The sequence below is a fragment of the Ursus maritimus genome, unplaced genomic scaffold, assembly GCF_017311325.1.
Source record: "Ursus maritimus isolate PB19 unplaced genomic scaffold, ASM1731132v1 scaffold_25, whole genome shotgun sequence".
Taxonomy (NCBI): Eukaryota; Metazoa; Chordata; class Mammalia; order Carnivora; family Ursidae; genus Ursus; species Ursus maritimus.
The window spans coordinates 36,541,988-36,557,691 of record NW_024425008.1 but is presented as its reverse complement, the minus strand read 5'-3'; the positions used below and the strand labels follow the sequence as shown (position 1 = coordinate 36,557,691).

Sequence of the window (15,704 nt, the reverse complement as noted above, 5' to 3'; positions counted from 1 at the left end):
TAATTTTATAATATTCATTATAAGAAACCACAGTCTTCTCACTCCCATTTTTTTATCTTACTTTATCTTATTTTATTTTATTTTATTTTATTTTTATTATTATGTTCAGTTAGCCAACATTTGGTACATCGTTAGTTTTTGATGTAGTGTTCAACGATTCATCATTTTTGACTCGTTATTGTTTTGGTATTTACCTCTGTGTCTTTAAAAAATGTGTATTTTATCGCTTCTTTTTGTTTTAGTTTGTGGAGTATCTCTTGACTTAACCACTGAGGAATGCAAGGATATAGTTTTCTTTAATATATTCTTCACCTCCCACTTCAAACACATGTATACTTCCCAGGCCCCAGCCTTCCAATATAATTGTTTTAGCTATGTCAGTATGCTGCATTTATAAAACATTATTGACAGCAGAACCATGTAATGTACTGTGATTCTTTCTTACTCTGTACATTTGTTTTCCCTAGAGAGTGATAACTTTTTGTCTTATTAATTTATTTTTTTCTATAAACTTAACACAAATTTGTCTTCAGACTCTTCCTCAGTTGTATAAATCTCCTGTTGGAATATTCAAACACATGAGGGATTTTGTCATTTTTATATTTTTAATGAAATTTCTTGCTGACCTCTGACCTGGTTTACTGGACAGTTTGCTCTCTTGCCCTGCTGCACTCCATCCTGGTCGCTGCTGTCTTCTAGGAATCTAGAAGATTCCTAGAATCTCCTTTTCTTCTTACTTTCTTTTTTGTCTTTTCTCGTTGCTTTTCCTATCACTCTTCTTTTGTTTTTCACTGGTGGGGAATATTTTGTTTCTTCACATCTTTCATAATTTTCATGTTTTTGTATTTTCTATTATTTTCTTTGTTTTAATGGTTTGTAATTTTTAGGTTCACAGCTGTTTTTAGATAAAGACTTATTTGAGTGTTGGTTGTGGCATTGGCTGTCATAGCCAAAAAGATGTACTGGAGGGGATTATGCTAAGTGAAATAAGTCAAGCAGAGAAAGACAATTATCATATGATTTCACTCATACGTGGAACGTAAGGAATAGTGCAGAGGACCACAGGGAAGGGAGAGAAAACTGAATGGGAAGAAATCAGAGAGGGAGACAAACCATGGGAGACTCTGGACTCCAGGAACCAAACTTAGGCTTACAGAAGGGAAGGGGTGGGGGTGAGGTAACTGGGTGATGGGTATTAAGGAGGGCACGTGCGGTGATGAGCACTGGGTGTTATGCACAACTAATGAATCGTTAAACACTACATCAAAAACTAATGATGAACTATATGCTGGCTAATTGAACATAATAAAAAAAAGAGATGTATGGTACTAGTGATTTGGGTTACATTTTCAGGTTTAATTGAAATGAAATTCAAATGTTAGTCATTCTCATTCTCATTGCACTGGCCTGTATACCTTTCAGATCTGGCACACTGGGTCTATGGTAGTTGTAGGGAGAGCATACCCATATGAAACAACTTCAGAGTAGCTTATCATTAAACAGGATTTGGGAAGACTAGAATCTACTTTAGTAAGTTTTCAACTGCAGTATCATTTTGAAGGAAAGAATCATGTGTATGTTAGGTTTAGGATTTCTTTCTTTCTTTTTTTTTTTAAAGACTTTATTTGAGAGAGAGAGACAGAGAGAGCATGAGCAGGCAGAGGGAGAGCGAGAAGCAGGCTCCCCACTGAGCAGGGAGCCTGATGCGGGGCTTGATCCCAGGACCCTGGGATCATGACCAGAGCTGAAGGCAGACGCTTAACCGACTGAGTCACCCAGGTGCCCCTGGTTTAGGATTTCTTGTTGGAGCTTTGTTGTAAGGGCATTCCAGTTAAACAGCTATATCGTTTAAATGTATGTTATCAGTTAAAGTATTATTTTGTAGACCTGACAGAATTCTTCATTTATGTCTTTAGAGTTCACTGCACCCAAGAGGAAAAGAAAATACAGAAGAACCCAGTGAAAAATTCTTAATTTCGACATCTCTGACAGAAGAAAAGATTTATATTTTATATATTGAACAGGAAGACTGCCAGTATTAAAAATAATTCTTCTGGGAAACTATAGGTTATTTCTCTGAAGTGGCAATATCTTAACATTGCTCTAGATTTATAAAGGAACATAAGAATTTACTTCAGGATTTAATTTTAACATTTCCTTTTATGAAGTCTGCATAAATGGAAATAAAATTTGCATTTAGAATGTAATAGAAATAATCCTGTTATTTGCAGGTTATTGTTTCCTATAACTTTTTGTGATGTTATACTTCTTATAGTTCTGATAATATTAACTATTTAAAATATTTGTTCTTGAAGTAGTAATGTTTATTACATGCAAGTGGCTAATTATATTTATAGTATGGTAATGGATTTGTTTATGATGTGTAGTAACTATATATTGTATGGTTAAGTGCAATACAATTTTTGCCTTATTTGCTTTATTTTTGAACATATGAAACTTATGTGGTCAGTAACTTACATAATTGATATTTAGGAAGCCCAGTTTCTACTTCTGCAATCAATTAAATAGTCTTTGGTGCTTGTTTTAAAGCTCCCTTTGGCCTAACATTTATGTATGTGTATGTGTATGTTTGTGTATGTACAGATACATGTATGCATGTGTCCACATAGATACACATATATGATTAGTTCAGTACATTGTTTAAGTACAACATTTAAATACTAATAATTTCTTTTTGAAAATTTTTTTTTAAAGATTGATTTATTTTTAGAGAGAGCACATGTGCACGCGCATGCACACGTGTGGCTCCTGGGGCAGAGGGAGAGGGAGGGAGAATCCTCAAAGAGTCAGTCGCTTAACTGACTGAGCCACCCAGGCACCCCTAAATACTAATTATTTCTAAAAAAACCTTCAAGAGTGGTCATGTAAATTCCAGAATGTGTCTATGGTGCAGAAGAGATGATACAGAAGATTTCTAAGCTTTGTGGACGTACCTCCATTAATTTCTCGCTTAAGAAATTTAAATGGAGATCCCTTAAGCCATGTTGTTTGAATTGCTGCCACTAGCAGACCATCTCCACACCATGTGGTTAGCTCGGCCTGTCTTACAGTTGATTATACTCCATGTCGTTTTCAAGTATTGTATATTCAGGAATTTTGCAGATGTCCTTTGAGTGAAAATGTGTGATATCTATAATCTTTTAAAATAAAAATACTGATGCTAGGCCAAGTAAACTTTCATTAGAATGTATGCTGTCACATTAGCTACTAAACAAAATTATTTCCCCTGATTTCAGATGTTCCTGGTTATATATGGGCAGTTCTCATAACATGGACGTTGGACAGAGCTTCTGGGATTTAAACATTCTAGTGTTGGAGCACTTGGAGGTACCACTGGCCTCTTGTGTACTAGGTTATTTGCTAGAACTTGTCTGATCATTAACATTTACAACATTGTACAGCTAACACAGTGAGTTGCCCTCTGTTTTTTTCATAATAATACTTAAACGACAAAGTATCATTTCACTTGTACAATGAAGAAACTCTATCTTAAGATGGTAAATGCCTTGCCCATATTCACAGAGTTAGGAAGTGATGCATCTGGGATGCAAATTTAGGGCTCTTGCCTGTAAATTCAGTGTCATTTTATATAAGCCAACAGAAATGGAAATCGAGAGGAGTACTTCTGACTGCAAGCAATAAAACCCTATTTTGCAGTGGCTTAAGCAGTAAGGAAAGGTTAAAACCAGTTGAGTCTCAGTGCAGGGTGGTGCTCTGGGTTGTAAAGTAGGTCAGTTGCATGATGGCTTTATATACAGGTTTGGGTCTTCAGGGAAAGTGTACGGAATTGTTCACCAGCCAAGTTCCCGGATGTCATCCAAGGGCCAGCCTTGCAAGCAGGCCTTTATAAGGACTGCAATCTCAGGCCTGCTCTGGTGCCTCTTCTCTGTGCAGGTTCATTTCATTTTTCACTATTTCAAATAATGCTGTGTTGATTTTTGTGTGTATATCTTGGCTCACTTAGGTTGGTATTTCTGTTGGATAAATCTACACATGAATTTGCATGCTGAACAGTGTATGTGTTTGTATATATATATACATATATACATAATTTCATATGCGTATATAAAATTTTAATTGCCAAATTATATATATAATTAAAATTATATATGTAAAATTTTAATTATTGCCAAATTGAACTCCAAAATAATTGCCAATTTACATTCCTACTAACAGTATTTACAAGGGACTCTCCATATCCCCATTACACTGTTATCAATCTGTAATTTTTGCCAGTTGAACATAGCCTGAATCTTAACAGCAGAAAATGTAGAAAGACAGTTAAGAGTAACAAAAAAAATTTTTTTAAAGATTTATTTGACACAGAGAGAACGTGCACAAGCAGGGGGAGCAGCAGGCAGAGGGAGAGGGAGAAGCAGGCTCCCCGCTAAGCAGGGAGCCCAATGCAGGGCTCAATGCCAGGACCCTGGGATCATGACCTGGGTAGAAGGCAGACACTTAACCAACTGAGCCACCCAGGCGCCCCAAGAGTAACAAAATTGTACTAAACAGTTGTGAGTTGGTGTATGGCTACATCTGACAGTGAATGCTTTAGCTGATAGCAAGTTTTTCATGAATATATTATGAGGATAGGGTGTGAATCACTTGATTTGCTTTAAATATGAAATTGAAGCTTATTAAATTCAAATAGAAAATATTTGTGTTTAACAGTGGGCTTTCAGAATTAAAATGTGTCATAAATACTAGCTACCTATTAAGCTATTTGTATTGTCACCTTGATTATAATAAAATAACTGCACCAAGCCATAAATACATGATTTTAATATTAAATAATGACTAAATTAATGTTTTGTGAAGAAGATGAGTTATGTGGCAGTATTTGTAGCCACAAGATGTATTTTAAAACCATTCCACTTTCAGAAATCTTAATATAGGAAAGTACTATTCAAAGTAGAGACTTGGAATCATACAATGTCATATGCCAGGTTTACTCGGAGAATCTAAAACAAACGAGGAATGAAAGAAGCGGAGCCATAAAGGAAATGGAGGTTGTACAGATACTGATTGGGGAAATATTTTTCACCTTGGAAATGAAGTATTGTAATTATGTCTTCAGAAGAAAACTACCCTGGAACTGTGCAGTGCTCTATGAGAAATTATAGCGCTTGTTTTCTTTTCTGTTACGCGTTTGAGTTTATGTTGTAGGCACAGCTATGATCCCATTTGGTTTTATAACCCTTCTTAATGCCTCAGAGGTCTCCTGTGAGTGGATGTTTTTATCGTGGGGAAACATCCCCGGTCTCTTTAATACCCAATTACAGTGCTTGTTCCCGGAAACAGACATAGTTGTACCATCTGCAAGCTGTTTTCTACTGCCAAAGGAGAAATAATTAACCAACTTTCAGGCACAGACTTTGTCTTCTTACAGAGATTTCTAGAACAGTGGTATAACGGAAATGTATTAAAAATGTATCTCTCTAAATAATTTGACTAATGATTTGTAATTTTCCTGACCTAGAAACTAGAAAGTCAAATATGTGTATCCTAGTTCTGCCACTGATTATGTATCCTTAAAAAATTCCTTTTTGTTTAAATCCTTTTCTCAGCTGTAAATTCAGGATAATACAGAACTACCTTACAGACTTGTCACAAATATTTAGAATTGCGTAGTGCTTTGGAAGTACCAAGTTACGAAATTGTAAACTTCAAAATAATAACCGCTGGAAAGTGTAAGCTTTTAAAAAATGCTGGGTGCCAAGGAAACCAGAATGATTATTAGTGCTTTCTGTGATTTTTTTTTTAAAGCTTTTATTTGTTTATTTGAGAGAGAGTATGAGCGGGAGCTGGGGGAGGGGTAGAGGGAGAGGGAGAAGCAGACTCCCCACTGAGCAGGGAGCCCAACGTGGGGCTTGATCCTAGATCCCTGGGATCATGACCTGAGCTGAAGGCAAATGCTTAACCAACTGAGCCACCCAAGCGCTCCTGCTAAGTGTAATTTTTGATGCGATTTTCTTAAGTCAATAATCTGAAGCTTACGTGTTTACACCAATTTTCAGGTAGACGTGAGACACAGAGCTCTCATACCTCAATGTACAACTTAAGGTGCTCCTGGTTTCCTTTTTTCACGTTGAATTACGTACAATATATATCATCTTCCTAATAACCAATTGTAGTTGTGACAAAAAGATTCACAAATATATAGAGAGATAAAATACCTTTAATTGAGCTATCTTTAAAAATGAATTTAATGAACTGAAATTTGCTTTCATGTAAAGAGCCTGGGAAAATAAGCAGAGTTGTTAATGCCTTCTGAACTTCCCCTTGATTCCTGAGTTAAATTACAGTTTGAAGAAATGCCTGCTTTTTAAATGGCATTGAGAAGACTGTGGGTGCTTAACTATTCACATTTTCATTTATCTTCTGAACAGCTATGTAGTAATTTTCATTGCACATTTAAAAAATTCCCTGTATTAAAGTAAATGCCAAAACCTCAGACCGTATATTCCCTTCGTGTGTAGTAATATAGTATTTTTTATGCCTGAAATATCTGTTTTAATGTGTCGTATATTGCAAGTCTGTTTTGTTGTGGTTTTGTTTTTTTTTAGGATAAATTTGGACAGGCTCCTTTTGGTTGCAGGGAACAAAGGCACATTCGTGTTATCTTAAATGCTGGAGGCTTGTTTTCAGAATACGGAGGACAGTGAGGCAGCCATCCCCTCAGGCTCAGCTTCTTAGCTGAAAAAATGGCTCTTCCTCACGTAGTGAACACAGCAGCACACAGCAGCTGGATGGCTGGGTTGTGCCCTCATCTTTGAAATGGCTGTCCATTGCTATGTAGTCGCACTACGCATCCTCCCGTCGTTCATGTGCTTTTCAGCTTCTCTCTGTGTGTTTCTGTCTGCTACTCCTGCTCCTGAAAGAGGGTCTGAATAAACCAAAAGAGATCTTCCTGATTGGGTAGAGATTATTCTAGTGGGTTATTTTGGCCTCGCTTATGTCTACCCAAAGGATGGTTGCCCTTAAGGATGGCCTAGGTCCTGCAACCAGCTGTGGCCGGTGGAGCTGGGTCATAAACCACAGGGCACAGCAAATTATGTGGAAGGACCCAACTCTGGCAGCTTTCTTCAGCAGAGGCAAGCGGGTCAGACATTTTGAATCTCAAGAATTTTTCAGTCCATTCATGATTTGATTAAAATGGTAACAATGCTATAACATTATCATCCATATTGTCACCAAGTGAAGTAATCATGTAGTGGCAAAAATTTCACTTGACAACAGGAGCATGGCACAGTGGTAAAGAGAAATTGGTCAGGGGCCAGACTGTGGGTCTGCTCAGAGATTGCAGTGCGACTCGTGCCTTCATAAAACCCACCTGTACATTCACTCCGTGTAACTCCATGTAGACCCCCTTCTCTCTTGTGTGATGTTGTTATGTATTTTACTTCTGTATGTTACAAACCTCGTTATACATTTTAATTTTTGCTTACACAAAGAAAAATTAAAAATGTATTACATTTACCCACATATGAACCTTCTCCAGTGCTCTTTTTTCCTTCGTGCAAATCTCTGCTTGCATTTGGAATAATTTTCCTTTAGTCTGAAGAACTTTTACTATGAATTGCTTGTTGTTCAGCTCTATTGGAGACAACATTCTTATCAGCTTTTGTTTGTCCGAAAACGTCTTTATTTTACCTTCATTTTTGAAAGATATTTTTGCTGGAATTAGAATTCTAGGTTAACAGCTTTTTCTTTCAGCACGTTAAAGATTATTCTACTGTCTTCAGCCTTCTTTCTTATGTCTGATGTGAGGTTAGTTTCCATTCTTGCCGCTGTTCCCTTGTAGATGATGTGCTGTCTTTCCCTGGCTGCTTCTATGATTTATCTTTATTTTTGGTTCTCAGCAGTTTGACAGGATGTGCCTGCTGGGGTTTATTTTCTCCGTGTGTCCTACATGTCATACCGGCCTCACTCTTCCCTAGGATTCCAAGTGCATGTGTGTAGACCGCTTGATATGGCCCCACAGATAATCATGGCTTTTTTTCCTCCCAATAATTTTTCTCTTTGTGCTTCAGGATGATTCCTTTTGACTTGTTTTCAAACTGATAAGTCCTTAATTCTAATATATTCAATCTGAAGTTAGTCTTTTCCAATAACTTAAATTCTAGATGTTGGATTTTTCAATTTTAGGATGTCCCCATGGTTCTTTTTCATGGTTTTCATATCTCCACTGAAATTCTCCATTTTTTGTATCCGTTATTTCCATCTTTTACTACAGGTTGTTCAATATACTTACCTAGTTATTTTCAAGTCTTTACAAGTTCCAGCATTTGGGTCATCACTGTATGTGTTGCTGTTGGCTGATTTTTTCTTCCCCTATTGACTAAGGGTCATATTTTCCTGTTTCCTTCCTTGCTTAGTGACTTTTTATTATATAATGATACATGATATATTATGTAATGATAGAGACTCTGGATTCTGTTATCTCCCTCTGAAGCATGTTTTGTTCTAGGAAGCAGTTAAATTGCTGACACAGCATTTTGAGCTTGTGGAGATTTGATTGTAGGCTTTGTCGGGGTGGATCTATTTTGGTTTTGTCCTTGCTTTTAGGAAACATACCTCAGTCCTGGTATGTGGCTCTTATTTCTAAGCTGTGGCCCTTAGGAAGTTTTCACAGAGAGCCTGGACTGTTTGCCGTATCACTGTCTCCTGACAGAGCTTGAACTTCGGGCTTTTCAGCCGTTCACTTGTATTGGAATCATTGGAGCTCTTGCCTGCTGGCAGCCGAAGACGTAAGGGCATTTTCCACTCATAATTTGGGGTTGCCCTCTCTGTCATTCCTGTTTTGGGGGGTTACCCATCTTGATGTCTAACCACTCTGACAACCCAGGCTTCCTCCTCTGACTCCTCAGGTCAGTAGGACTCAGGCTTTCCTCCTGAGTTCTGCCTGTCCTGTTCCAGACAGGGCTATGCCCCCAGGGGTGAAGTTGTATAAATACAGATCTCTACTTTCAAGGGTTGTATCTGTTTTTATCACAGAAACGAATGAGGTGATAGCCTCCTATTCACCCATGTTACTGAGCCTTCTTCACTGGATTTGTGCCTGGAGTGTGTCCCAGGTTACCAAGGTTGCACTTAGTATTCTTAGAGACTTAATAACTCATTTAGGTCACCCAAGTATATTTGATCATAATTTAGTGTGATACTAACCTAATGGCTTGAAAGAAGTTGGTGCACTTCTGAAAATGCTAAAAATCCCTGATTTTTTAAGGAAGTTAATCTTACCAAAATGCTATGCACTACAGAATTATCAAATTATTAATTGCTTTTGGTTGCAAGCTGCAAAGCCTGATTGTCAGGCTAATTACAGATTATGCTGTGAGGGAAACCTTTTTATATATACCAGTCTTCTTACAAGTGCTTTAATATGAGGCTTTAAAAAAAATCTTATTTAAGATAACAAAAACAAAAAAGAGAAAGCCTTCATGTAATTACATTAGCTACAGACTGATTTTAAGTACCTTATCACCATAGTACCTAACTAATTGGGCTATGTTAGCTTAACTATTCTTAGAGAAGTCAACACCCAAAGGTTTGTTGAACTTCTTATAGTGTATATGATTTAAATGAAATGACTTTTGCTCAAGTCTCACAAATTGTTAACTCTTCTGCCTTTGTCAGATGTTTTAAACGGTTGATTTATCTCTTAGTTTTTTGCAGCATAATTGTCATATCGACTTTCTTGCTAACTTTACACACCATTTTATTACACGTGGTTAACTGGAAGTATTCTCTTTGTAAACTTAAAGTAGTTGCCTATAAAATTTTCCCACCAGATAATTTCCCCAATTTTAGCATCGCATTTAAAAATGAAGTTTCCTGGGGCGCCTGGGTGGCTTAGTTGGTTGAGCAACGGACTCTTGATTTCGGCTCCGGTCAAGGTCTCAGGATCCACCAGGCCTTGGGCTCCCTGCTCAGCAGAGAGTCTACTTGAGATTCTCTCTCCCTCTGCCCCTCCCCCCACTAGCTGTCTCTCTTTCTAATAAATAAATAAATCTTTAAAAAACAATGAAATATTCTGTCCTTCAGAGACCATATGTCTGGAATGTCTTTCTGTTTTTAATTTAAGATGAATCAACCAATCAAAAAATGTAGCTTATCTTCTTTAGTGTTCCCACTGACACCTAACAAAATACCAAATTATTAACAAAATTACCCATATACTGTATATGTTGTACTGGTAAATAACTCTATTAGCCTTCTCTCTGAAAATCCTTTATGTTTACAAATAGAATTAATTCACAGAACTATACAGAATCAGGATCCTATGTGTTTATAATGTTTTTGTCTCTCCATAACAGGAAATTATTGCATCAGAGAAGAAAATGAAAAATGTAGAATGTCTCCTTAGGGCTGTAGAGTCAGAAATTTCTTTGCCCTCTGGTGGATTTACACACTTTTCCTGATACCAATTTTTGATGAAATGAGGAGAGTATTTCTAGTAATTTATAAAGCCTGGGTGACTAGCCCGGGTGAAATCAAATAAGGCAGGCATGGGCTTCTAGTAAGCTGCCTTAGGCTAGAATTTATGGCACCAAGGGCAGCTGAGTCCAAGCCAGGCCGTGGCTGATTCATTGAGTTTTTCATTTCCACTTTGTTTTTTCATTTCTGAGATTGTTATACGTGTCTAGATATTTTTGATATTCTCTTGTTCTTTGTTTTTTTTTAAGTTCAAACTTTAATTTCATTAAATATTTCAAACAATTATTTTACATTCTCTATCTGATAATTTCAGTATCTGAAATTCTACAGGTCAGTCTATAACTGGTGTTTCTCCAGACTCTCACTCATGGTGGTTTTCACCCTCATTGTGTTTGGAACTTATATTTTCTTGAATATAACGTGTGGGAATCCTGTGTCCCTGATTGGAGATGTCTTTTCTCTAGAGAGGACTTCTGTGTATGCCTGTTGTGAGCCAGGAAAACTACTGTTCTGGTACTTATAAGGTCCTCAGAATCTCAGGTGAAGCTCCAGGTCTGGTCTCTCAATTTGCAGGAGTTATCAGGTCAACTGCACTGCTCTCTATTGCACTTGCTTAACAACATACGGCCTCCTGGTCTGGTTTCAGCTCTTTGTTTTCTTTTTCCCCTTGGAGATTTTCCTTACTTTCTAGTGAGTGCAGNNATGCATTAAAATGTATTTTTACAGTAATTTAACCAGGAAGAGTGAGAATGCCCTTTGAAAGTATCTGATTTGTCATACTGCCAGAAGTAGAAGTCCCAGGAGATATTATTTATCATCATTTTGCAGAAGAGGAAACAAAGGCACGATGATGGTAAGTAACTTGCCCAATATTGCGGAGCTGGTGGGTGATGAAGACATTATGGGATGGACCCATGTGGTCTAGCTTCAGAGCCTGCACTTTTCCCCACCACACAGGTGAGTCTGAATCTCGGGAGACTGCACAATGTATTGGAAAGAATTGGTTGGTGAGACCAGGAGAGATTATAGGATACCAAGGGAGTGTGTAGGATGGAGCAATGAAATAGGGTTGGAGCACTGAACTAGGGTTGGAGCACCAAATATCAGGGCACTCTGGAGGGGCTGAGGAACCCTGGAGAAGAACCATTGATAGTGACGTGAAATGTAGGTGGAAAGTGAGGAAAAGGAAGTGTCACAGAAGCCAAGGGAGTAGAATCTTGAGGAGGGAGTGCTAAGTAGTGTCGTCATACACAGCAGTATGATATAATATTGAAAACTGTCCTTTGCGTTTGGCAATTAGGCCACTCCCTTTACTGAGGGTGCTAAAGACTGAATGTTGTATCCCCTCCATATTCTTCTGTTGAAACCTAATCCCCCCCATTGTGATGGTTATTGGGAGGTGGGGCCTTGGGAGGCCATTAGGTCATGAGGGTAGAGCCCTCATGAATTGGGATTAGTGCTCTTACAAGAGAGACCCCAGAGAGCTCCACTGCCTCTCCACCATGTGAGGACACAGAAGATGGCCCTTTATGAACCAGGAAGAGCCTACTAGACACAGTCTGCTGGTGCCTTGATCTTCCAACTACCCAACCTCCAGCACCGTGAGAAATAAATGTCGCTTCAACAACCCAGTTTATGGTATGTTTGTTACAGCAACCCAAAGAGATCAAAGCAAAGGGCTAATTTTGAGGATTAAATTGAAAGTGATGTGCTGTGGATGGGAAGTAGGGATTGTTCTTTTCAGAAGTTTGCATGAGAACGAAGACAAACTGGCTCAGTGAGAGGGAACCCCAAGATCCAAAGGGCAAGATGTTTACAGGTTTAGAAAATAGGACAAAGGAGAATGATACACAAGATGATTTACTAAAACTATAAAATGTATTCTAGCTTGAAATACATTAATATTGCAAATCAGTGTTTTAACACTTCCTTATATCTCCCCTTACAGTTATCCAGCTCTATTCTCTTGTGTCCGATAGAAAAAAATATTAACTACTCAGGTAGAGTGAAGTGGGTGTTTTATTTCCTCTCCTTGCACAGCTTTGAAAAATCCTATCCTATTCTTCTAGCTTAAACAGGTACTTTGACAAAGAATTAAAGTAACTTAAGCCTGGAGAGAAGAAAGCAGCTATGTGGCCCTGTGACTCTTGGAGCTTTCCCTTACTATATGAGGAATTAATTACTGAGGATCGTGACCCCGTTCTCTATCTTTACGAAGGATTGAAAGAAAAGAATGGGCTTAAATTTTTAAAGGGATGTCTTTAATTAGGTCTGAGTAAAAGCCACCTATTGAAAAGGTTTGTTCACACTGAATTCGTTTCCTAGTGGCTGAATTCTTAGCATTTATAACTTCTCAGTACTTCTACTCTCCCCTGTTAGACGGAGGAGACCAGAGTGGAAACTCCCAGGTCTGACATTCCAGCTCTCCAGGTGGTGGTTTTATTCCCCTGTCACCAGCTGCTGTTACTTGGGTCAGAGTTTTAGGTGGTACTGGAAACACCTGGGGAGCTCACTTGACATGCAGATCCTAGGGTCCCATTGCTACAGCTTCTGCTCCAATGAGTGCTGGCTGGGGCCTGAGAATTGGCGTTTGTAACAGGTTCTCCAGGTGATTCTGGACCAGGTGGTCTGAGACCCAGAGCTGGTGAAAGCCGGCCTACACTTGCCTTTGGCAAAAACAGAGACTAGCTATGCGGATGCATTTCTTGGCCAATGCCCTCACCCTCCTCCAAGCACACTTGACACCGGGGTGAGTATGTATTGCTTGAGATTCTTAATATTCTAGAATTGTGTAGTGCTTTCTGAAATGAGGTGATCAAACATTTTTGAGCTTTTTTTTGAATGATTGCTAAAATGTACTTAAAAAAAGCAGTTAATGCCGTGAACATACAGAGTCTTGAACAGCAAAGCCATCCTTTTGACCCATTTGTCTTGCTGGTCTCCAGGTTGTCTCCTTTCCCAGACTGGTTATTTTCCCTTACCTCTTCTGAGTTCCTACCTTGCACTTCCTTAAATATTGGCCTGGCAACAGGTATGGACTAGCTAAGAGACAACGTGCAGTGGGACAGAGGCAACCCAAATGCTGTGGTTTTCTGGTTTTAAGCCAGTGAGTCTTTCTAGTGTCTGCTGGGAGTTTCATCACTGAACCGCAGCCTGGGACCAGGCCTCGCGCTCCACTTCCCAGGCCAGACTTGCACCTGACGAGCCCGGTCACACTTCTGCCCATTCCCAGTGTGACTTGCAAGGGTTCCATCAGAACATGATGCTATTTATTACCTAATGGCTACATTTTAAAAGTTTTATTTGTTAGTATAATCCGTGTCTTAGTGAATGTTCTGAAGTATTTGAGTTCAGAGGCTTAGGACCGATAAGGAGACTGAATGAAAATCAAAGGCAAGTTTTATACAAAACAATAAAAATTTTCTCTCTTGTCAGATAAAATGCTCATTAGCTCACAGCCTACATGCACACATCATAGTTAAAATAATTTTTCTGTTTTCACCTACTCCAACAAAGACACAAAGCAATAGCTGTCTCAACCAAGAATAGTCTCCGTGGTGACACAGACCCACTCAGCAGGGCAGCTGCAGCCCCTCACCCTGGCCTGCTCTCATTTCTCCTTTATAGCCAGAGTTAGCAAAGTCAACAGGATGTGGTCATAGGGCCATGGGTCAGAGAGCCTAGATGGTAATTTCCATGCAGTGTGTGTAAGAGCTATTTGTCATTTCTTCTTTTGGAAATGAACTCTAGCTATGTGGGTGCTGATATTTGCCTCAAAATTATGGCAAATAATAAGTCAGAAGAGCCCTGCAATAATCACAAATTACCTTAGCTAAAACACTTTTTAAGCAGTTGCCGGGCGCCTGTCTTTTCTCTGTCCCAACCCCCTTTATGTATGTGTAGTGCAAAGCGCTAGTGTTCTCACAGACCACCGCGCTCCTACCCGCCCTCCTCCCTGTCTCCAGGCCCTGAGCCCCTCCACATCCTCCCAGTCCCACCTGACTCCCTCTGTGGCTCCTCTTATCCCTCCAGCCCTGCTGAGACCTGTGGCTGGCTGTCGGGGACACAGCGACCGACCTAGAACTCCTCCCTCTTTTTGGCCTCCAAGTCCTGTCCTCTTCCATTGCCTGCTCCCTCAGCCATGTTGGAGAAAGCGTGCACGTGGCCGCCTTCCCCCCCTGTGCTCCTGAGGTCCAATTCCAGGTAGGCCCTCCCTGCAGCCTTTTCTGTTTGTGCTTTGGATTCCCTCTCAGCTTTCCACTCTAAGCCCTCCACCTCCTCTCTGCTTCCTTCCTTCTTGGTAACTAAACACACGTCCTTACATGATCCAGAACTTGGGGACCATGCAGTGGGCCTGAACTCCCTCAACCTCCTTCTTCCAACCCCAGAATCCCTCTGCATCATCACTCTCTATTCCTCAACCTACGTTTCTGAGACCATTTGCGCCTAAGAGGGAACTCTCTGCCTATGCTGGCCATGCCAGCCGCTCTTTCAACCAATACCCAGTCCTGCCTCGATATTTTAGACCCTTCCTCTCCATGCACTCTTTCTTCTCCCCTTGAAATTGTACTGATATCCTAGCTTGATACTGACTTGTGTGTTTTTTTCATTCCTGTTACGTAAGTTCACTTACCACGTGGGTCTCCCTGTCTCTAACTAGACTTTGGCATCTACAGCCTTAGGTTGTATAGAAAACCAAAGAAACCAGAATCCTGCCTTTTGAATTTCAGAAACCAAAGTCCATGAACAAGACACACAGATTTGCAAGAATATAGGATGTTTTAAGAGTCCATTATCCAGCCCCTTAGGAGATGGATTTCTTCAGCCTTGGAGAGAGGAAGGGTTATAAAGGAGAGCAAGGAGCTGAGATCCTACTGAGGTGTGAGAAGGCAATGGCAGACACCGACAGGGTGCCCAGCCACTCTTCCCTACCCATTCTCCTTTGCCGACAGAACCCAGCTCGTGTCATAGGAGCTGAAGTTAACAGACGCTTGCTTTCCCAGCCTCCTGTTGCAGCTAGAATGGAAGGAGGAGGATTTGAGGGTTTTTTTTTTACAAAGATTGCCTCCCCTCAATAAAAAGGGAAGGATGAGAAGGACTGCCCCATCCCCAACTTCTGGAATGCCATGTGAGGGTACAAGGTGTTTGTGCGGTGGCAGGCTTCTTATCCACAAAGTGAGGGTGGCAGAGTAGGAAGACAGAAAGATTCTGAGTTTTCACTGACTTTGGGCTCACCACCTTTG

General features: G+C 39.7%; 1 protein-coding gene across 1 annotated transcript in view; it reads left to right on the top strand.

The window, feature by feature from the left end:
- SNAPC1 (small nuclear RNA activating complex polypeptide 1) overlaps positions 1 to 4,037 on the top strand; it is a 28,930-nt gene extending 24,893 nt beyond the window's left edge. Inside the window, exon 10 of the mRNA XM_008701161.2 lies at positions 1,917 to 4,037. Coding sequence (XP_008699383.1) covers positions 1,917 to 1,963 — 47 coding nt within the window. The 3' untranslated portion in view covers positions 1,964 to 4,037. The remainder of the gene's footprint in view (positions 1 to 1,916) is intronic.
- The last annotated feature ends 11,667 nt before the right edge of the window (positions 4,038 to 15,704 follow it).